Below are 23,443 nucleotides of genomic sequence, written 5' to 3'. Positions count from 1 at the left end.
GTGAGACAACACTGAGATGTAAGTGCAGGCAGGTAACACTAAGTCATGTTTCTTTTACAAAACTAAAAGCTATGTCGACAAAACTCACGGGGCCCTAAGACAGGAAGGAATGAAAAAAATTTCTTCACTTATTTCTGAATGTGTTCATAATTGCTCAGTTATGAAATTTCCAGCTATTGAAAACTCCAGCCACGTTTTCTCTCTTCAGTTTGAAGGGACACAATATATTCCTAATATTCCTTCTTGACAAACTATTTTCCAGTAAGACTGCCTGAAAAGTTACCCTGTTAAGTGCTTCCAGAATTGAACAGCATTAGGTGAAGTTTGTGTATTATTTGGTGGTATTAATATCTGCATTTAGAGACTATAATTGGCAATCTATTAAGATCATGATACATAGAAAGACATAATGCTCTTCCAGCTTCCCATAAATATATTTGCTACTATATTCTCTGAGTTAAAAGGAGGCAGTTTTGCTTCATACAAATCATATAGAGCATCATCAAGCTTATTTTCTGTTGCTTTCTCCAAGCAGTGTACCAGTAACAGAAGTGCTAGCCAGACAGCCACATGGAAAGAAATTCATTATCATTTCATGAAGAGCTTCTGAAATTTGCCTTTAAACTGGTTGTTTTTTGGTCTTGCATTTGTTTGGTTGTTTTTAAAGACATTGCTATGTCAGTGCATTCTTTCCAATTTAAAACAAAGTTCTAAGAACCTTGGCATTCTTACCAAGATTTAGACAGTAGTTCATGGCAAATCAAGAGTTTTAAAATTTTAGCAGGCATGGAAATTTTTTTCCTGTGCTTAAATTTGTACACTAAAATATTTCCTGTAAGGTATTATGTATGAAGTATTCCAAATTTCTCATACAAGCTTTGCTGTGATGCTGCCCTTTGGGTGAGACCTGAGAACTGCAGAACTCAGTTATTGCTCACATTCTGCAATCTCTTTCCTTTATAGCATTTGTTAAAAAATGCACTGAGCTTGATTTTTTCTTTCATCAGTTTTGCTAACTTCAGCAGAATTAAATGAATGTAACAGATCTACCAACTTGCTCTAATTCTTAAAGTATGAAGAGAATGAACCCCAAATCAATTTCAAAGAAACATAAATTATGATGAGTACTGTTTTGGGGTTTTTTTCCTCTTTGATTATCTTGGCTCTTCTTCTGCTCTGTCATTGCTTTGTTTAAGCAGAAATTCACTACCAACTTGAATGTCCTTCAGCAGTAGAGGAGAAATGTCAGATGTGATGATAAGACAAGAGCTTCCTGATTTCCTTTAAAAGACTTTACTTCTTCTACTGTCTGATGGAAGAAACTACCCATGTAAACCCCTTGTTCATCTCATATAAGTTTAGATCATAACTCTCAGGAATACTGCTGTTCCCATTAATACGATTGAGAACATTTATCAGGCTTTTATAGGGACTTGATGTTTTCACAGAACTGACCCTTTGCAATATTTAAATAATCTGTTTACAACTCTGTAAAAAAATGGATTTGTGGAATGTTTCCATTTTGGAAAGGAGAAACTGAGGCAGTGGTTTTGCTGTTTTTTTTTTTTTAAATTAGCAGGAGAGACCCTTGATGAAATCCATTCATCAGTGTCATTTCAAGAGAAGGCAGTCTTTAAAGCTGTACATTAATGAATACCTGGTAGAGGTTAGGGGGTTCTTTTTTTAATTAGGAAAAAAAAAACAGAGATACAAAGGGGTTTGAAAGGGTAAATCTCAATAGATAAGATCAGCTGCCTATGTGCAAAGCTCAGCAAAGCATATGTCAGCCGCTGTGATGTTAAAATAAAGCAGTGAATGTGGTGAAATATTTTCTCATATGTGTGTACTCCTGGTTGCGATCAAGAAGTCCAGAGCTGTATAAACACGGTATTTTGTATTCAAAATATCAGGTGAAGTTTTTTCATTTTTATGAAACTATTTTAAAGTTTATCCAAGCATTCTAAAAGCACACTTCAAGGAACATTTATGGAAAGTTAGAGCCTTGCAGTACAGTTGCCATTTCTTACTTTTGCTATATTAAACTTGGAAGCTTTTTAATAAAAAAATTAAAAGGGCTGTTTTTACTCTTTCTCTATACTAAGTCTTAATGGAATAGCACAAGACTACTTACAAAAAAAGAAAGCTCTTTGTGCCTTTCCTCATAGCAGAGGTGCTCCATCCCTCTGATCACCCTGGTGCCTCCTCTGGAGTCTCTCCAGCAGCTCCGTGTCCTTGCTGTGCTGGGAGCCCAGGGCTGGAGGCAGCTCTGCAGGTGGGGTCTCACCAGAGCGGGACAGAGGGGCAGAATCCCCTCCCTCCCCTGCTGCCCACTGGGCTCTGGGTGCAGCCAGGACACACTTGGCTCTCTGGCTGGGAGTGCCCATGGCTGGCTCATGTCCAGCTCTCACCCACAGCACCCCCAAGCCCTTTTGGGCAGGGCTGCTCTCCATCTGTTCATGCCCAGCCTGGGCTGGCACCAGGGATTGCCCTGACCCAGGAGTAGCACCAGCATTTGGCCTTGTAAAACCTCATGAGATTCCCATGGGCCATTGCTTCAGCTTCTCCAGGTCCTTCTGGATGGCATCCTGTCCCTCAGGAGTGTCAACTGCACCACTCAGCTTGGTGTCATCTGCAGATTTGTTGAAGGTGCACTTGATCCCTTCATCTGTGTCATTAATGAAGATAACATTCATGATAATAAAATAACACTGATCCCAGTATGGACTCCTGAAAGACATCACTTCTCACTGGTGGCCTTTTGGACTCTGAACTATTGACCACTGTAATAGAGTAATTCAACAGAATCTCATCAGGAATGCAAATATTTTGCCAGTATTTTAGTGGAAAAGCACCACTAAAGTTCAGGAAGGAAGCTATTGCTTATTTTTGTAGTACAAAACAATGTTTACTAAGGATTATGCATGGGCTTGCTGGTAGTGAACACTTTAGTTTTCCTTATGACAGTAGATGGGTTGCCACAATAAATGTAGGAAGCTATATTTGAAGGGTTTTATCAGATAGGCCTTCTCGTTTAAGTCTGAATTCCAAAATATTTTAGAGTTCTTAAAAAAGTAAGAGATGCCATTTAATTTTTTTCAAGACTTAAGTATGACTATCTGTGGCAAATCAGATTTATGAAGGGTTCAGGGTAAGATTTTTTTTCCCCTAGTAGTTTATTTCTATTAAATTTCCATTATGGTATCTAGGTGCTCCAAGCCAGAAAGGAGCTGCAGGCCACCTGGAATACTACTACTTGTAAAAATCCATCAGATAGTGGAATTACACAGTTTTCTGAATTTCTCTTTTCTTGGTATAATTGCTTGCTGGATTTATGTTCGTTTGGGGTAACAGGAGGCATTTAATTTTAGATAACACTACTAATGAATATTTGAAAATAGATATTTATTGCTGAAAGACAGGGCATAATAGTTTAAGCAAAGAGCTGATTCATTTATCTGTGTCGCTCTCTGATTGGAGCTTGCATGCACCTGACTAGCTCAGAGCAAAAGCAGACACTGGGGGACTTGACTGCCTTCACCTTGGTTATTTATAAGCTCCAGCATGAAAAAAAATCTTGTCTGTTTTCCTGTGCTGTAAGTGGCAAATCTGTTTTGCAAACCTTATTTTAAATTAGATTGATTTTTCTAAAGAATACCTCCCTGCTAATCACAACTTAATGACCTCTTAAGATAATTACTGTTAACTTGTATAACTAGTGACACTTCGCATATTAGTTCCAGATAAAAAGTGCATTTCAAATTCTTCTTGTGCTTTTGATTACAAGTCTTATCCTTTGCTGTCTCCGTGGTTAATATTGTTTCTTTTAGATGCAGTTCTTGGTCTTAAAATGAAAAATCATTTTAAAACATATATTTTAAATGTAATTCAAAAATGGCAGTAACAACTATGTAAAAGGGTAACTGAAAAACAAGTAAAAATCATACTTCTTATTAGTATAAATTATTAGAAAACAAATGCATTGGAAGAGATTTGTTTTTCATCATGTAAATAAAATGATCAATGATAGAGTATCCTGCACCAAAAATATGTATCCGTCAGGGTATTAAGTCCATAATTTATTGTTATGATGTTTTACAAGGGTTATAGATGTGTCAGTAAAATGTTAGTATTTTCACTGGTTTAGCCTTTAAATTATTCTTTTCTAGTGCAGTGCGCCTCAGATTACATCAGTTTTCTTAAGACTATTTGTGCTTCTATGGTCAGAGGTTTGGTTTTGTTACAGGAGAGATTTGGTTATTATGTTGCATCACTGCCTTCCATTGAAATACTTAAGTCATCAAAACCAATGGCTTTGAGTGTTATTTCGTGTGCAGCTATTTTTTTCTGCCTGAATTTATGCTTGAAATGCTAATTTTTGGGGAGCACAGTATATTTCTTCATGAGAGGTTTATGGTTTCCATGGCATGTTTTAGTGTTCTTGTTCTTTCCAAGCTCCCTCTTGCTTCCCAGTAGTGTTGTTGGTTATGATTTGAGGGATAGCGAGGTGTTCACTTGACTGCTAGAGACAAATACAGTCAAATACCAGAGAATACTTGCAAGCAGTCTGATGTTCATTTTGACCCTTACCAAGGTCAAAATGTTTTGGGGGTTTTATCCCTCTTTTGTGGGTGAAGCTCACGCACTCCCTCAAATTGTAGACTCATAACCAGTAATTGGCAACTCCAATTAGCTCCACTTAGAGCTGAAGAGTCTCACACTGTAACAAGGTCTCCCAGGACTACTTACACCACAAATACTGTACTCATATTTTCTCATTAGTTCCTTTCAGTTGCCACAAATACAATTTTCCAATGTTTTCAAATTTAGATCAGAATAATAGCTCTGTGTTTATATACAAACACACACACACACACATATATATATAAGATACATATACACACACATAGATACACATATATATATATAAATAAAATAATTTTTCATAACTTAAGGATCTATGTTATCTTACAGGTAGAAGCTTGCTGTTTATTTCATTTACCTTAAACTTTCACTCCGGGCAAAGAATGTAGGGATCAATTGGCTAACAGAAGAAAAATTTCAGGGCTTCATATTGCTTACTTTTTCTAGTCTGTTAGAGTTTTGTTACTATTTTTAAGCTCTTAAGTTTTGGGAAGTCATAAACCTTGACTCTGAGAAACCATTACACATATTTATGTGTGTGAAGTTATCAAGAATATGGGCCTAAATTAGAAGTTGCCGGTTGACATAGTTGTGTTTCAGTCAGTTTTGTGACTTTTGAAGAGACGTTTTGGCAGAGAAGCTTTATACCAGTAAGTCTTTGTAGACCTAAGTAATTTTTCATGTCTGCAGGCAGACCAGGTGGCAAGAGCAATATACACAAGTACATGCTAGTAGATAAATTTCTGTAGTTTCTGTAACCCAGATGGAGAGTTTTCTCCTGAAAGCAATTGTTAAAAGTTGAGCAACATTATAGCTATGTTGTTTTTACCTTGAGATTTTTTTTTAGTTTTCAAAGTAGAAAGACGTCTTAAGAAATTGAAACTGTAAGAGGCAATCTTAGGTTTATTAGTCTCTGAATGTCATGAATTTTGGGATGTTTTCAGTGTGGATATGTTCAACATCACAGTGCTCAGTTGTCTTACATTTCCAGTTGTCTTTCAGACTTCTGTGGTCTTTTGACTCTATTTGGAATTGACAGTATGTAGGTACATTTTTAGTTATATTCTTGATTTCATATTATTGTTCGATTGACTGGTTTATGTCAAACCAGTTTGTGCTTTTTGCCTTTTTCTTGCTCCTGGTTGCACTGTAAATTTCACAGTATGTGATATTAATTTCTTACTTTCCAAATCAAATGCAATAAAACTGAATTGCTCAACAGTCTGTCAGAGAACAGCATTCATAAACTATTGAGTATATCTACACAAAACTTGGTGTAAGCATTTATTGGATAATATTTTCAGGTTTAATAAGCAGTGTCTTCCTAAAATTTTTCATGTTCTCTGTTTTGTTATTTCAGTGTGTTACACAGTTCTATATGATACTCATTTGCAAAATAGGAAGTGAAAAGATTTTAACATTGGCTAGCTCTGATCCAGACATGTTTATTAGCAAAGCTCTAACTACAGTTTTATTTCTTTATTCCTTGGCTCATTTTTGGTAATAAGTTATTTTGAGCATAAAAATCTCTTTTCTTTCTGGAAGGGTCTTTATATTTTAATTTGTTTAGTGCAGTTGATAAAAGCCTGCTCAGTAACGTTGGGTGAAGAGATCTAAGAAATTCTCTCAACATTGGTGCAGAGTTGTTGCCACTATGTCCATGTCCATGTTAGGTCCCTGACTAACTGTCCTGTTATCCCCAAGTTTTATTTTATTTCTTCATTTTTTTACCAGTATAATTCTGGCTTGGTTTTTGTGGGTTTTTTTTTTTTTTTTTTTTTTTGTTTTTTTGTTGTTGTTTTTGTTTGGCTTTGGTTTTTTGGTGTATTTGGGGGTTTTGGGGGGGCGGGGGGGGTTGGTGTTTTTTTGGGGTTTTTTTTTTTTTTTTTTTTGTTTTTTTGTTGTTGTTTTTGTTTGGTTTTGGTTTTTTGGTGTATTTGGGGGTTTTGGGGGGGTGGGGGGGGTTGGTGTTTTTTTGGGGTTTTTTTTGGTTAGGCTTCTTTGTTGTCTAACTCAGCAACGTCATAAATATAAACACTTCCAAAGATAGATATGACAACAATCTGACATCATTTTGATGGATTATTGCAACAGAATTAACATGATCCTTGCTTTCTAGAAAAGGTTAATTTGATTTTTTTCTCTTAACCTTTTTCTTTGCTGTCATGTTTAACAAAGATTAAAAGGTAAAAAAATACACAACTACTCTTATTTTTCCTTATGTTGTAAAGAAGTCAGTTTTCACGAGCAATTATGTATTGTGTGACTGTCTATAGAGCAGAGGCAAATGAGGCAATATAAAGTGTTTCTCCTATCTCTGAAGGTTGATTTACATGACAATGATCTATAGAAAGGATAATAGAAATTAAAACTGGAATTAGATTGACTTATGCAAGGTATAGAAAGCACGCAAAAGCACATAAATTCAATTCAGTGTTTTAGCTATATGTGATTTTTTTCCAAACTAGATGTGCCATTACCTCATTGTTCTAGATGTTAGATAATTTTCATATTTTCAAAAAACAGGAAGAAATGAGGAGGTCAAATCACCATTTTTTTAGCCTTTTTTTTTTTTTAATATTTTTGGGTTTTTCTTCCCTGTTTAATGAATATAGCTGAAGACTGTGAAGGTTTTCTTTTCCTAGTAGGAAAAAGTGAAGACTATTTAATTTAGATTCCAAGATGTCACTGAGAACAGGACTGGAGTCACTCAAGCCACTATAAAAAACTTTAACCCTTAGAGCTGGTACTATCTGGAAGTATTAAAGGATACATATATAAGGGCCACACAGTCAAGTGCTTCTGCATTTGTGCAGATAATAGAACTTTGACTCTGACTGATTGAAAAGGTTGCAGCTGAAGTTATGGAGAAAATTAGTTAGTCTTTTATGTCATCTTGAGTGCCTTATGGTGGTATTTTTAGACTCTGATTGCCGTACTTCATTTTTGTTATATTGTCTCTTAGTGGGTAAAAATTAGCAAAAATAATTTGAAAACCTTTCATATCAGATTCATTTCATATAATTTACAAAATATTTTTTAAGTTCAGAAATTTTATCCAAGGGTAAGAAGTGTTTCATAATATGATTGCTCTGCTAAATGATATGTATGATAATAAAAGCTTCTTTTAGTCTCAGTGTCCATTGACTCTTTGATTATATCTTGTTTGCTGAAATGCCTAATGAAAATGGTACTAATGAATTACATGATGATGATTTTCCTTTTATTCTTATTAGCAGTAAAAGAAATAAAACCTCATTATTACGAAGTATTTTTCAGGAGTAAATAATAAAAATATTTTCTCATGGTTTAGTTATCTTAATAAGCCAGTTAACAAAGATTAGTATGTTCTTCAAAATCATGTCTGACAGGAACAGAATAAATTTTTCATGTGTTAAGAGTGTGTTTAGTGCTCTAAATCTTACCTTATTTTAGGAAAATGATGAAGTTCTGAGGTTATCTTGTACTAAAAAAACATAATCTTGGTGTAAATATTTCTTTTGTATGTGTATTCACGAGGTAAGATAACCTTTACCTAACGATAAGAATTGCAAAAAAATTCTAAATATCAGGATCTCGCAATTTTCCAGGGTTGAATATTTAGAATAGTGTTAAAGAAACTGTGATTAAGATACTCTGTCAGAGGTGTGCTGTTTATTAGTAGTATTTAATTTTCATTGTACTTTTTAGAAGAAGGAATCAGGGAGAGGACAAATAGGTATAAGGGCTATTGTTCAGTTATTGCCTTATTGTAAGCTGTAAGAATTGGGTGGTTGCTTTTAAAGTCTAAAATTGCCAGCATGAACAGTTAAATCAGATTAGGATATAATCTGTTGGAGGTAGTACATGAAAGAAAAAGGTCCCTGAGGATTTAGGTGTATCTTTCAAAAGTATGACAAATTCAGCAATACTTATATTCTTAGAAATGGGCAAGTAATTTAATTTTGCGTACTGTTCAAGGGTTGATTTAAGTGTCAGAGTAAGTGATTGGGTAATTGACCTGAAAATTAAAGTTGAATATATTGGATCAGAAGAAATTCTTACAATTCATCTAATAAAATACACTTTTAAAAATGTATCTATGTAGAAAATAGCACAATAGTCATGCTAGCTGATCTAATAACTGATCTACCTTAATAGGATTGAAAATGTATTTTATGATTCTGTTTGTACACTGCACTTGGAAACATAGCATTGTAATTAATATAGGCTTGGTCACAGGTACATCATAAGCTTGTATTTAATTTCATTAATTAATATTAGTTTTCTTGCTTGCAAAAATCAAACAGCTAGAAGAACATAAAAACTTCTATGTTTCATTGCATATTCTTCACAGTTATAAGGCAAGTGAATGAGCTGTTTTCTCATCTATACAAGCTTCTCCAGCAATGTATTGGAACACCATGATCATGTAGCTTTTCATGACCTGATGAATGCTGACTCATGCAGTAATCACTGAAGAAATACAAACATGAATTTAAAATTACAATTTCTTATATTTTGTCCTCATTACAGTGCAGGAAGAACGCTGTCAGAGCTTAAAATTTGCAATAGAAACTTTCCAAAGTAATAAAGATGTGGGAATTCACATTTGTGTAATTTTCCAAAGTGCTTGTCTGTATACATTTCAAGCAACTCACATATTCAGAGACTTAGAGGAATATCCATATAAAGGCATTAAATTTAAAATAATATTTTTCTGTAGTTGTAAACATGTAGCCATACTAATTTTCAGTAAAATGTATGGATGCATTTGCAAAATGAAGAGACTGAGATACAGTACATTTTATCTGTGGATTGTACTCTTGATATTTTAAAGTGATTTACTGTCTTATAACAGTGATTTTATTGTGTCTTCCAGATGTGTGGAGGTGATTGCCAGAGAGGGACGGAACCTGAAAGAACTGTATTTAGTATCCTGTAAGATCACAGATTATGGTATGTAATATACCTATATCTTTATTTTTTGTGAAGATTGAACCGGAGTTCACAGGGATTGTTATCAAAACTGTTGGAAATGTAGTGATAAAAACTTTCAAAACCTTTACCCATAAAAATAGGAAATTTATAAAACGTCTTTGACTTGCTTAAAAATATCTGTGGTTGGAAATACGAAAGTCAGTGTGTATATTTGCCGCGAAGTGTACTTATAGAATTGGCAGTTACTAGGCAGGGTAGCGTCCACTTTGAATAGTCCTGAAGACCAGGAGAACATTTGAGAGAAAATGAAAAAATATATATGTGTTTCTGGATGCTGTAAAAGCATAACTAGGCAAGCAAAAATGTGAATTGATCGCCTGTTGTAGGCCATAAAATTTGAATGAGGTTGACGGTCCTTTAAAAATGCTGTAGTGGTAAAATAGAGAGGAGCATCTTAGAATTAAATGTCCTCTCTGATAGGCCACATAGAAGGACAGATTTTTTATTTAGAATAGGAAAACTTGTTTGGAAAGGCTGCTTTCCTTTTTCAAATGAGATATTGACCTTAAATAAGACACTTATTTTTGCCATAAGGGCAGATTCTCAAGTGTCTGTCTCCCGCTTGCATGCCTAAATTTCAGTAGGATTTACAAACTGTATATTTGAGATGTTCATTTCAGGCTTGCTGATTTTTTTTAACTTTATACTGCTTAGATTTTAATAAAGAATTACTATGTTGAAGTGATAAATTACCGTTCCAGTAGTCACAAAATCATTCTTGTATTTTCCTTTTCAAATTCTGCACTTCACTGGCGTTTGTATTGTGCATTCAAGGGTATGTTGTTCTGCAGTGTTCTGCTCACATTATGTCTGCAATATTGGAACATGAGGCTGCCATGCAGCTGCTGCAGCTGCAGAGCTTGGAGCGTTGCAAAGGAAAGAGAACACGGGCCCTTACTGCCCTTTTCTCTGGTCTGCTGTTGTTTATACTTCCATGGGCAGAATAGACATTGTCAGAGTTGAAGATGGATTTTCTCAGCTCGACACTGCTTGTCCAAGATGAATTTCTGAATTTGTGAAATGTCTTGTGGAAATTCAGGGAGGGAAATTGTCTGTAGTACACAAGGTGATAATAATGAAGGCGCTTCTTTTCCCTGCTGAAGGGCGAGAGGTGCAGGACAGGGTCTGAGGGCAGACATGTCTCTTCTGTCTGTGTACTGTGGATTTACGGGTCCTGTCCTGCTCTTGTCCCTTCTGACTCTGACAACCCATGTGGAAAGAGTTATCATGGGCATAATGGAATGCATGTCTTGAGGATCAATAATTTCTCCAACTGATTTCACCCTTCATTCACTGCAGTTACTCAGAGGAAAACATGATTTATCCCAAAAGTAGGGAGACAACTGAAAAACTGAAGCAAAGAAACCTAGGAGAAAGAAAACCTTGCTTATGAAAGAATAAAGAGAGAGAAAAGGAAGTGTCCATAGCTAGACAAAAGGCAGAAGGCATGTTTCAGAGAATGAATGAATGGAAAACAAATGTAGCATTTGTCTGATTAATTCTATCCAACCTCAGCTTCTCTTCTGTATACTTACCACTATCATGTCAGTATCATGTTGTATTCTGCAGTCACTTAGCATCATTGCACGCAGTTACTGGGAATTTGAGAATATTTTGTGTTGATACTGTTGCTGCTAAGCTTTACTGTTTGCTTAAAAATGCAACTATTTTTGCTATTAAAGATCCAGTAAAACAGCTGAGATATTTACTGATTTTTTGATACATTATTGACTAGTTGATTATCATTATAATCTTCAGCGTGTCCCAGCATGCCAAACTGATAAATAAGTTCTTTTAATATCTGTGCTGAAAACACAAAACAAACTGTAACAAAGTAGAATTTATAAGCATAATTTATGGTTTCTGAGGAAATAAAGATTTTGCCTTAGATTGAAAATGTGATAGCAAGTGAATGTTTATTAGGTTAACAAGAGTGTTGCAGGGTTGAGCCAGGCATCACCCTTTTCTCATTTATTTTTTGGCAATTCAGTTGAAGACTTTCATTTGCTTTGGTTGCTGGTAAGTTAAAAAGTGAGCGCTTACAGCAAGCTCTGTTCATTTTTGAACCTCTTTTATCAAAGAATTTGTCTCTCTTCTCAAAGGGAGAAGAGCAGCTGCAATTCCCCAAAGGCTTTTGAAGCCGTCATGTCCTCAGTAGAGGAAATCAGCTGAGGAGCACATGCCTGACTTCTCAGGGAACCTTTTAGATGGTGTTGCTTGGTCTTACAAAGACTTAACAACTTCACTCACACAGTTCTTCAGGCTCCATCAGAGAGTGTCTGAGGCTCTGTGAGGCTGCGACTGGGTGAGAGAACACCCAGTGCTCTGTTTTTGATAATCCTGAGGGTGAAACACAGAGTTGTCCTTGCTTTAACAATTAAAATCTTGACACGAGGTTTGTACAGATGCAGGATTTTGAAAGCCCTCTTTGAAACTGTTCAGTTCAGATTTTTTAAGCTATGAAAGTTAGAGGAATTTTGATGTCTGGGACAAGATCATAATTGCTTAGTAACTCAAATGGGATAAAAAATGTACTATTGCTAATTTCCAGGAAAAAAAAATTAACCATTTGATACATTAATTTATCAATAATAACTTCAGTAAATAAAGAAAATAATTACAGCAAATACTGTTATTGGTATCCTTCAATTAACTCAGTAAAGTATGTATGAGAGGCAGGTGAGGTAATTTCATGTCCACTAGAGAAGGCTGTGAAGTGTGATCTCTGTTATTTTATTCATTTCCTTCTCTTGTTTTTCTAATTTCTGCATAGGATAGATAGTATACAAAGCTACCAGGCATACATGTTGGGTTTTTTAAATGTAATTAGTATTTTTAAAGTGCACTAAAATACTACATTTTATTTGGAAGCCTAAAAGATTAAATCAAAACTGCTACACACTAATAATGTATCCATTGGCTGCATTCCTTTCTCTGACATTTTTCTGACCAGAAAAATATTCTTTGTAGTATACAGAGAGATTAGGATTCAAACAGGAATTGTAGTATGTATACATACTTAGAGCTGTTAAGTGATGAGACAAAAAATCATTCTTTATTTAATGTTACATTACAAAATGAATGATTTTGTATTTTTGTATACAAAAAATGTGTTTTGTTTACTTCTGAAAGAAACTATGTTATTATATCTGGTTTTAGGTCTAGCATAATTTTCTCAATATGTATTTCTAATTAATGATGTCTCTTGGAGTGTTGCGCACACTAGGACATTGACAATTAGTTTAAAAGTTTCTTTGTTACCAACACATTTTTAAATGCTAAATAATCACTAGAACACATCTAGACTGTCAGGACATACTGAATTACTATAATTTTCAAGATAAACACCTATTTGCCCAAGAGCACAGACAGAGTGAAGTAAAAGCTAAATATTAGTTCCTTGACATTTCACCCTTTTGTTAGGCAATCATGAATTAAGCATGGATTGTCAGTATTATCGTTGAATTTCCTGCCTTCTGTTGATTTGTGTCACAACCTTAACTTTACTTAAACATAGCGGGTTTTGTATTTTCCTAAGAGCTGGTAAGGAAGCGGGATTTTTTCAGTTGTGGGGAGAGTGTGTGTCAAATGAATTAGGTTGTTGTGAAGATGCAGAGTGGTGAGCTAGGGCGGCAAGGACACACAGAATTGTGTAACTGTCTCTTCAATTTTATGCTCTATTTCTAGGGTTTATTGATATCCTTAGTGCTGGGAATTTGTTTTAAGGAAGTTATTACTTATCAAGTTTGTAATAGTGCAGAGTGCTATGCACTCTGAAACACAAAAGTGAGATTTTGTGTTCAAAGATAAAAAGATGCTATGAAACTAGCTTGTGGAAAAGGAGTGGATGTTTTAAGGGTCTGATCTTGCAGTAATGCTAAGTGTCTATTTACTAAGAATTACTTTAGAACCACATTCTTTTCACTAGTGAAAGTTAAAAGTCTAATGCTTTGCTTCCACTTTAGAAAAGCAGTCTGACCAATGTTTCCTCTATAAGTGCAGAAAATAATTTCAAGGAAAGCTTTAAATAGTAGACTTCCACTAACAGAACACAGGGGAAGGGAAAAAGCAAATCCAAACACCACCACTCCAAAAAATAAACCCCTAAAGAAGTCACCTTTGAAAAATATTTGAAAAGAAGTGTTGAAATCCAGCACTTTTTTAGCTGTGTTTTGTAAAATCACTGAAGAACTTTCTGAAAAAAAAAAAAAAGTGCCCAAATGGTTACTACCAAGAGTGTGGTTAGCAGAGTGCAGGGAATAAATATATCTTACAATGTTGCCTATTGAATAACCTGCAGAAGATGACTGTTGTCTTCATAGTTATCTTGTAGAATTTCCATTGCCTAGTAGGTCTGGATTTTGCACAACTTAAAAAGTCTCTATTTCTAACTGTAAAGTAATTGGACAAAGCTTTTCAGAAGAAATGCTTGGCACAAAGAGGCTGAGATGAACTGTGGTCTTTTGCTGAAAACTGTAGGATTCTGAGTACTGAAAAAGAGCTCTCTAGATATGTAGCGTTTTTCTTTTCTAAAATGGGTACGATTCTTTTTTTATATTTGCCTGTTTTCAACATTTAATTATGTGTTTAGTGTCTGTGAAGACACATGGGGTTTTTTTTAAAGGTTTTTCTTCTGCTGAGAGTGTTTGTTGAAGCAAAAAAATTAATTACAACAAACTATAATGGAATTATATAGTTTTTATATTAAAATGTTATAGATAAGGCATAGCTGTTACAAGTAGAAGTCTGGAAGAATAAGATAGCATTTATACCGAATCAAGTCCAATTGTCACAAGAAAAAAAACTGTAACTTGCACTTATTTTTCATAACTGGATTATGGATTCTTTCTCAGAAGTGAGATACCACTAACAATGTTAAAATAGTCTCCCTAGATACTATTAAATTCTAACGTTTAAAGACTTAGGACACATAAGATTTCTATTTTAAAATAAAATATTTTGATTATCAAGGGATCAGGTTGTCCTACTGGGAGTTTCTTGCATTTTCTCTCCCAATATTTGCCATTTCTCATGTAAATCATAAAGAATAAGCATAGTGTGAGTATTTTTGCAAAAAAGAATGTTTAACGTCTGCTTCTCACATGGATTAGCAAATCTCTCTAAGGCTTGATCTCATGAAAACTTTCCTAATATTAGCTTTTTTGTATCTAGTTTTAAAACACCGTGTCTTCAGTACAATATAACTCAGAAGGCAAATATATTTTTGGGGAGATAACAGCAGCATTTATGGATAGACAGAATGGAACAGGTGGTAAATACATTTCTGAGTTTTAAATATTTCATCCTCACCCATTACTGTTTTGCAATCTCTTCCTCAATTCATATAATTTAAATAAATACGACTTTATTTTTGTCTTTCAAAATGATTTTGAATTGTTGCTGTATTGAATTACAAATTTCTCTTCTTCTTTGAATAAATTTTTCCCCTATAAAGTTTTCCTATCCTGTATGTGGTTCTTTCTCTTTTGCATTATTTTAGTGATGCAGTGAGAGCAAGCAGTGATCACACTGACAAACATGTTTATGCTTGTAGGTGAAAGTACGGATAATCTTTTAAGGACCAGGACCTCTGCTGCCTTCTTTAGTGGTGTTGTGTATGTTATGTATATATCTATGTTTGTGCTTCTGTAAAATGGTGGTAAAACATTACAGTACATAGTAGTATCTAACTACTATATATATAGATATATATTGCTTTCTTATAAACTTTTTTTCTCTTTCTTTTCACAAAAACATTTTCTCTTTAGGTTTTGTTCTGCTAGTTATACAGAAAACTGACTTCACTGAAGAAAGTCAGCCAGATTGTTGATGTTTAGTGCCAAACAAACTTTTGAGGTTCTTGGTTTTGGTATTCGTTTTTTGCATAGGTTGCAAATTTAACTCTAGTAAACTGTAAGAATTAAATTACCTGAAGAGTAAGTAGGTGGTAAGCAATCTGTACCCGGTTGTATGTATTAATGATACTTACTTCCATTCACAAAATCTAGCAGCTAGTAAAGGGGTTTTGTTTGCTTTTGGCATTAAAATGTTCATTTTTTCTGAATCCTGAAGCAAATATTTTCATAGAAACCCTGGTAATTATGAGGATCAGTGAAAGTTTATTCTGGAAGTAGAGGTGAGTTTCAGAGTTTTATGTAGTTTAACATACCAACAGTACTTACTATAATTTGCTGCCTCTTCCTCCACTATAATGACATTACTGTTTATGTTGGTGTGTGCAGGGAGAAGTTGGGGTCTTTTCACATATTTCAAAACCTCTGAAAATTTCCCTTCAGCTAGGAAGAAAAATTACAGTGTAGAAGTTTTGTAAGGACATTGTAAAGCTTGTTTGGTTTTGTATTTATTCTTGTTGTTTTAGTTTGGAGTAGTTGCTCACATAGCTTCTTGCCAGTATTGACACCTAATTTTGTTTCCATAGGGGATCCTGTTGACATTGAAACCAAGAGACTTGTTAATGTGAGGAAAAATAGCTGCATATTGATGTATTTTGGGAATTAAACCCTATCAGAGGGTATCTTCTTTCAGTTTTCTTAGGAACTTCTAGGAATGTTCATGAATGAATACAAAACTTCAGTCACCTGTCTGTGGAAATCATTAATAAGGAAAAGTCAAATTAAAACTTTATAAAAAATAATCCCTGAAGCATAAAAGAGCTCTTGAACAATCTTGTCAGCACCATATATAATTCACAACTATCAAAATACCAAATTTTCTTTTTGTGTAAATTTTATCAGTATTCCCAATGTCACAAAAATGGCATGCAGTTTTCTTTAGAAGCTGATTTGAGGTACCTCTGTGCATCTTCAAGATCCATACAGTGAAATAAATTACTGCAATAGCATATTTCTCAAATAATAGACAGTTGCAAATCCTTTGTCCTATGGTACATAATAAAGGATTTTCTGTATGAGCAATGAGATGAGACAAACTTCCAAACTATTTTCTGTCATCCTGGAAGATGGGTTGTCTCCCTTAACCTGTACCTTTAAAAATTATGTAGTATAATAGCCAGATGGAGGAAGCTGGATATAGATGCACTTTTGAATTGTCAAGATGAACAGAGCAGAAGCCTATGATTTGTGCACAGTTTGTTCCCAGTTACCTGTTCTGACAGTGGAAAACAGAGACGCGTTGTACTTCAGGTTTGATTTGTCTTGTAGAGAGTTCCACAGGTACTATTAATTCAAGCTTTTCTGTGGGAAACATAGTGCTTTGCATTGTTATTTCAAGTATTTGCTGAGAAATTTGGCTGCAATTTATCAGTCGTAATAGAAAGTTTAATTTTGTGCTGTTTTATCACTAGAGAGTAGTGCTTAAGTTAATCTTCAGCAAAAATACACCTCATTTCTGAGTTCCAAGACACGTATTTCAACAACAAAAATTGAAATGGCCACAACCTCTTCATGTACTGCCAGAAATACATTTTCTGGTTCTTGCTTTATTTACTGTTAGTAGACTAATATAATACCAGACTTCCACTGAACTCAAGATCTGACTTCTGTTCTCTGGTGTTAGTTATATTTTCTTTTTTTTCTGAGATCTAAAAGAGTAACTTACAGCTTTATTCCTCCAGTACTCATGTTAACCCCTGTATTACAACCAGTGTGCTGGGTGCCTCTCCAGTGAGCTACCATATAGCAGAAGTAACATACCTAAACACTTGCCTTTGGAGCACAAGACTGATTTAAAGTGCAAATGAATGATTACATGTAAATTGTGCAACAGTGATCATATTGTGAACACTAGGGTCATTGTTTTTTCTTTTGAGGATTTTTTCATTTTGATTTTCCTCTCCAAAAACTACCAACAAAATGTATTGTCATTTTGTATTTCATTTCAAACTGTATCTGTTATGTTGCACTGCAAGGAAGAATACCAATTCTAACATAACATTTGATTTGCAGTCAGAGGTAGATTTACTTAACAAAAACAATTGTGAAAACTTTATTTAGCATAAATTTATTTCTGGCTTGGATAGAATAATTTAATTTAAATATTTAAAATGGAATATTTTCTGATAAACAGCAGTTACAACTCATATTAACACACTGTTGCTCTAATCCAGTTTTATATGTAGTTCATTGTACTTCTGGATTTCTTGAAAATTTGTCCCTAAACCACAATATTTGTTGAATGGCTAATAACAATATATTTTTAAAAATCCATACATTTGCTACATTTAAAATTATTCATATAGACATAGTATTAGTCTCAGCGGGGATTATTCAACATTCCTTCTCATAATTCTAAATTTTAAAGCAGTATTTGTATTTTTCTCTGAGAGAAACAGAACTCAAAAAGAAGAATAAAAAAAATCATTTACCAAGTCTTTATCAATTCAATGGGTTATGATACGAAAGTCTTGTTGTTATATGTAATCGTACAAGTAGAGAGTTGCACAATATTTTAAAAGGACTGATAGTGTGCAGTTGCAATTTATTTTTCCTAAATTCCATGGAGCCAGTTTTATGATCCCCCCTTTTTGCTGCACTATAAAATATACTTTAAAAATTACATTTTAAAGTTAGTGTGTTTCTAACAGTGTTGCCTAAATAAAAGTTACTGTTTTCTTCAGCTGGCATCCAAAAGGGAGAATCTCATTCACAGATCTTAAACATAGAAACTGTTGCTTAAACTTAGCAAGTAATGAAGTTGTTTCATCATAATTGCTCAAACTAAGTTAAATCTTTAAAAACATTCATTTATTGGTGGAAGAATTTCCTTTCCATATTCTGTTTTGTACATTCTCTTGGTGTGTTGTTGAATTCCAGTGTAACTCAAATTACTCAAGAAAAATCTAATTTTTACAGTAATCTATCTGCCTGCCTTGAAAAATTCAAATAAAGTGTTTTGTAGACATACCATTAGTGTAGTTATTTTAAATGCATAAGTTTAAAAAAAATTATTGTAATGATTTATGTAGTCTTCTGTAGAGGGATTTTGCTAAGGGAATGAACCTAGAAAAAAGGTTTTTCTTTAAATGTATGAAAAAATAGTGATTTAGATATTGATGTAGTTGACTAGTATATAAAGGAAACTAAATCGCTAATGCCACAGCAATATGATAAATACTGGTTTTGAGCTTTATTTTTTAATTTTAAAAAATGAAATGTTTAATTTAAACAATTCACTGCCTGAATGTTTTTAACAATTGGAAGGAGAATATGTATACAAATTCTAACTTTACTACATATCAGCCTTTTGACATATTTGTGCGGTCTCACTATGAATATGCATTAACAGATCTGTTATGTGTAAGTATTGAATCTGCCAAATACTGAAATATCAAGTAGTAGAGACTGGATCTTTCTTAATTCGTATTAGTTTGTAACATGAATTACAACTCAACAGCAAAACACATAATAAAAATATTTAATAACATGTTTTTTTATCAACTTGTTTAAGAATTGAGGATGCATCCAAAAAACATTTTAATTTATTTAGTGAAATGTAATAAGTGGTACTTCCCCTCTGCATTCCTGTAATTGGGATTCTGGGTTAGCTTTATTATGACAAAAGCATTTGATTTTTACATCTGTAATGAATTATACAAAGAGGTTCGTGCTGTCTTTGTAGGCTGTAAGCTCTTCACAGAATAGAACAGAGTGTAGAAACTGTTCTGTTACCAGTGGAGGGAATGTGATTCACTTCATAAATAATCAAGTAATCATTGTCCTTTCAAAAATTAATAAATTGACTTAAAAATTGTGTTTTGGTCAACTTCAAATATTTGAAGAGTTTTCTATAAAAAATTAGTCTCAAAGTAGCTTTTAAATTATGTATTTTAGTTTCTCATAAGTCAAGTGGGATTATTTTAGCTTTTGAAATGTCAAGTATCTTTCCAGAACACTTAGACAGCAAGATTGCTTTATTTTCCGTTCTCTTTGGCTTGGTGCCCTCATCTCTTAATTTTAGCTATGCATACTGAACAATATTTCTTCTAATTACAAGATGCCTAATACAGAAGAGTAGGAAAGTATGTCCAAAAATGTAATATGGAAGATTGTTAGCGCAAAGAGAAATGAATAAATATGGTTAAAGAGAATTTTTGAATAGTGGAAAAAAACCAATTTTAATAGATCTGAAATTCTAAAAAATGTGTGGTTTGGGATATTCTGTTCATTTTTACATTTCACTTTGTAATAGGTAATGAAATATATTCCATGACGTCAACTGGTTTAGGTACTTTTAAAAATAATACAATTGTGGGAATGTTTAAATGTTTTTATCTAGGCATAATAATTCAGAGTACAAATTTACCAAACTTTTCAGTAATCTAAAGACATTAGTAATTTTTTTTTTGGTGGAGGGAGATAGGTGCTGGTCAATGTTTCGTTGGGGTTTTTTAAAACTCATTTTTATAGAATGTATGATATATATAATGCAACTTAATTTTTTTTTTGTGAACTCAGGAGCTCTAGGAACATGGTACTTTTGCTATGTACGGATATTAGAATGAAGATGAAATGGAAAATATTTCCTTCATACTACCAAACTTTGAAAACACTGAAACTATAGATTGCGTTTTGTGTAAATTTAATTTGAAGATATAGTAAAAGCATCTCCCTGTGCTTCAAGTATGAAATCAAATATGTTTCTTGATTAAATCTGTATGTCTGTATAACTAATAATTGTCTAGTGTTGAATTTATGCTTAAAAATATATGTTCTCTCAAATAGCTACTTAAAGCATCTTGTTTTATGAGTATTTGAATTAATGCATCTTAAACAGGAGTATTTTCTGAATTTAATTTAAAAAAAAAATTGCTGTCCTGAAGTTTAGTGAGCAACCAGTAAACAAAAAAAGTCAAGTATGAAATCATCATTGTTTATTGTTTGTAAGGGTTTCTCAAAGGACTGGTCTTGCATTAGAGCATTAGCCACACTCTTAGTTTGATATAATCAATAAATCATAGAAATTTTGATTGAAGGAGACCTGTGTTGAGTCACTCAGTCCTGACAGGCACCCAGGGTGGAGATGTCACCAGCCTTTGATCAGGTCCACTCTCTGTGGCTCTGCCTGGGTATTACGTAAAGACCTCCAGGGACAGAGGTTGCACCATGTGTCTCTGGACATTTCATCAGTGCTTCACTTACACTGCTAAGGACTTTTGTTTTTTCCCTCTAATGTCCAACCTAAATCTCACATGCTACACTGTGGCCATTGACCTTGTTACATCTTTTGGTAAGCTGTGAGTCAGCTTTGACTCCATCCTTTTCATAACCATCAATACAACTCAGATCTTACCACAATATTGTATTTGTGGGAAACAGAAAAGTGTTATTTTTGCATGTGAAACAAACCTGAAACTTTTTAAAAAAAGATTATTGACAAGTGTTAGCAACTAAGAATAGCTTTCTATTTCTTGGTTAGTCATCCAATGGCTCCACCTATTAGGCACTTTTTATGCTGCATATTTATCATATTGAATTTTTCCTTAGGCCACGAGTACTTGTTTCACCATTACATTTTAACTTATTCTTTTGAGAAAAAAAGCAAATGCCTTGTGAATTAATTGTATTTGTTTTGTTTTTTTCAGTTAACATTGAAATGTCATTAAAAATCAGTGACAGTTTTATGTTGCCTACAGCTTTGTTTTAAACCAATGAGGGGATATTGGGAAAAAGAGTAAAACCTCTTTCTGGCTATTTGGATATTGCTACATTTTCATGTTGGTAAAACATGATTTCTTTAACTTTCATTTTGATTTGAAATCAGGCACAATGAAGAAAACTCATTAATATTTGAGCAGAATAAGTGCTCTAACATCCTAACCTGCCAGTTTTGCTGGTACCATCTCTGTTATGAAAAGTGTAATCAAGGAGACTAGCATTTAACTGTGGCTGCCTTATAAAACGATAACATAGCATAATTGACTATAACCAGTTGCTGATCTGATGCACCAAATCCCGAATTATGTGTATTGTACATCTCCTATGTTCCTCTAACTTTTCATCTGAATCTCTGCTATTTCCCTAAAAGCATAGGTTTGTACCTTTTTTTACCAGTGAAGTGGAAAACACCAGTAGAATGTAACCTTTATGGTTAGTCTGTACTTGGCTCTTTTTCATTTCTTTCACCACCATTAAACTTTGGTATCTGACTTGGTGTACCAGTTTTTCTTGATGGATGTTTAAGGGAGACAGAAGTACTCTAAGTGATTGGAAGCTATTTTCAAACCCTTGGGGAATTGTAGTCATAACTAATGATGTCCTAAAGTGGCCCTGCTATATCTACATTTTAGACAGAAGAACAGGAAACTGCTTAGTGGAAACATGGTATCCTTCAGAATTTTGAATAGGCAAAGCAGAATGATGACACTGTAAATGTAAAGGTATTTGAAGCTATGTTTTTCAGGAAAAATGAACTCAGTAACATATTCAAAATTTCACTGCCTGTTCTTTGATTTGTGCATTTTAGTTACATCACATTCACCAGTCAGAATTGTTGTGGTGGTGGGTGTGTTTTGTGTTGGGTTTGGTGACACTGGAGCCTAAGAATAGTTCTTTGGGGCCATGTACTATAATGACTCGGGAAGGACTTCTTTTTTTTGTACCCACATGGGACTGTTCCTGTATATGCAAAGAAAGTGAAAAAACATGTTGATATGGAATTTCAGTGAAAAAGACCTGCTTTTTTTAGAGGGTACTTTCAGCAGCTATGAAACAGTACCTACTTGATCAAAATCTTAAAGTCTCCATTTTTTACTGGTAAATCCCTGAAGTGACGTTTGTCTATGTCACTGAAAGAAAACAGGACACCCACTAATTTCACTTTGGCTACCTTTTGGCTAGATGATCTATTTCTTTTTTGTAGTTTAAGGGCATATCAGTTATTTTTCCTAGACATAGTTCAACAATTCTGTTAAACAGAACTTGTTTTTTTCTACCATGCTGTGTTCTTGTCATATAATTAAAGGAGGAGGATTAAGAAATCATTCTGATCAAATGTAACTGCTAAGAAAAAAGAAAGAAGGAAGAAATCTATTTTGTCCTTTAATCAATAAATATACAAGTACACTTTAATAGAAACTGCAAACTGAAAGAAGCCTAATTCATTGAGACTGCTATTCCCTCTTCAATCTATATTTTCTTACAAGCTATGATTTATGATTTATTAGGTTTTGCACAGGTTTTGTGAAATAGGCTGAAGATACACTGGCTTTGTGTATATATTTGTATAAATATACACAATACCTTTTTGTGATCTTATGTAGAGGGGTTTGCCACCAGCCATGTGTTTGCACATATATTCGGTTATCAAGGCCTGCACATGCAGGTGCAAACATGCACAAACACCTTGGATTATGTTTGTTTCTTATGTAGTCATAATTGAAGAAATGCCTTTAGAGTACAGACATAGCATGCATCTTACAAGGGTGTCTTTAAGGGAAAGGAAAAAGATTAGATAGCAGTATAAATTTTTTTTTTCTTTTTTCTTTTTTTTTTTTTTTGCATATTTGACTTCTAATGCAGCTGAGCGTTTCATAAGTCAGATACAGTACTGGTAAATTTTGCAGGCATTCCTGTTGTTTTTAATCAATATAAAAAGGTTAACAGTGTAGTCTTTCTAGTAAAATAAAGTGCAATTTGATTACTTTCTGCTAATGCATATTACCATTTAATTTGATTTTTAGGAAGAGGGAGGTCTCTAACAGAAAGAAAATGGACTGTATAAATTTGGTGTACCCTCTTACATTTACCTCTGTTTGTGCAATTTTAAATACTGTTGCTAGTGCCAAACAACAAAGTAACAATGCTTGAATTGTAAACAATACACAATTTCATATATATATTTCATG

The 23,443-nt window shown here is 33.8% G+C and overlaps 1 protein-coding gene across 1 annotated transcript in view; it reads left to right on the top strand.

The window, feature by feature from the left end:
• Positions 1–23,443, top strand: part of FBXL17 (F-box and leucine rich repeat protein 17) — a 279,024-nt gene that overhangs the window by 176,932 nt on the left and 78,649 nt on the right. Inside the window, exon 7 of the mRNA XM_041395888.1 lies at positions 9,503–9,579. Coding sequence (XP_041251822.1) covers positions 9,503–9,579 — 77 coding nt within the window. The remainder of the gene's footprint in view (positions 1–9,502; positions 9,580–23,443) is intronic.

This window comes from Onychostruthus taczanowskii, unplaced genomic scaffold, assembly GCF_017590055.1.
Source record: "Onychostruthus taczanowskii isolate IOZ18803 unplaced genomic scaffold, ASM1759005v1 scaffold120, whole genome shotgun sequence".
Classification (NCBI taxonomy): domain Eukaryota; kingdom Metazoa; phylum Chordata; class Aves; order Passeriformes; family Passeridae; genus Onychostruthus; species Onychostruthus taczanowskii.
The sequence above is the reverse complement of the archived record's forward strand: the minus strand, read 5'-3'. Positions and strand labels throughout refer to the sequence as shown.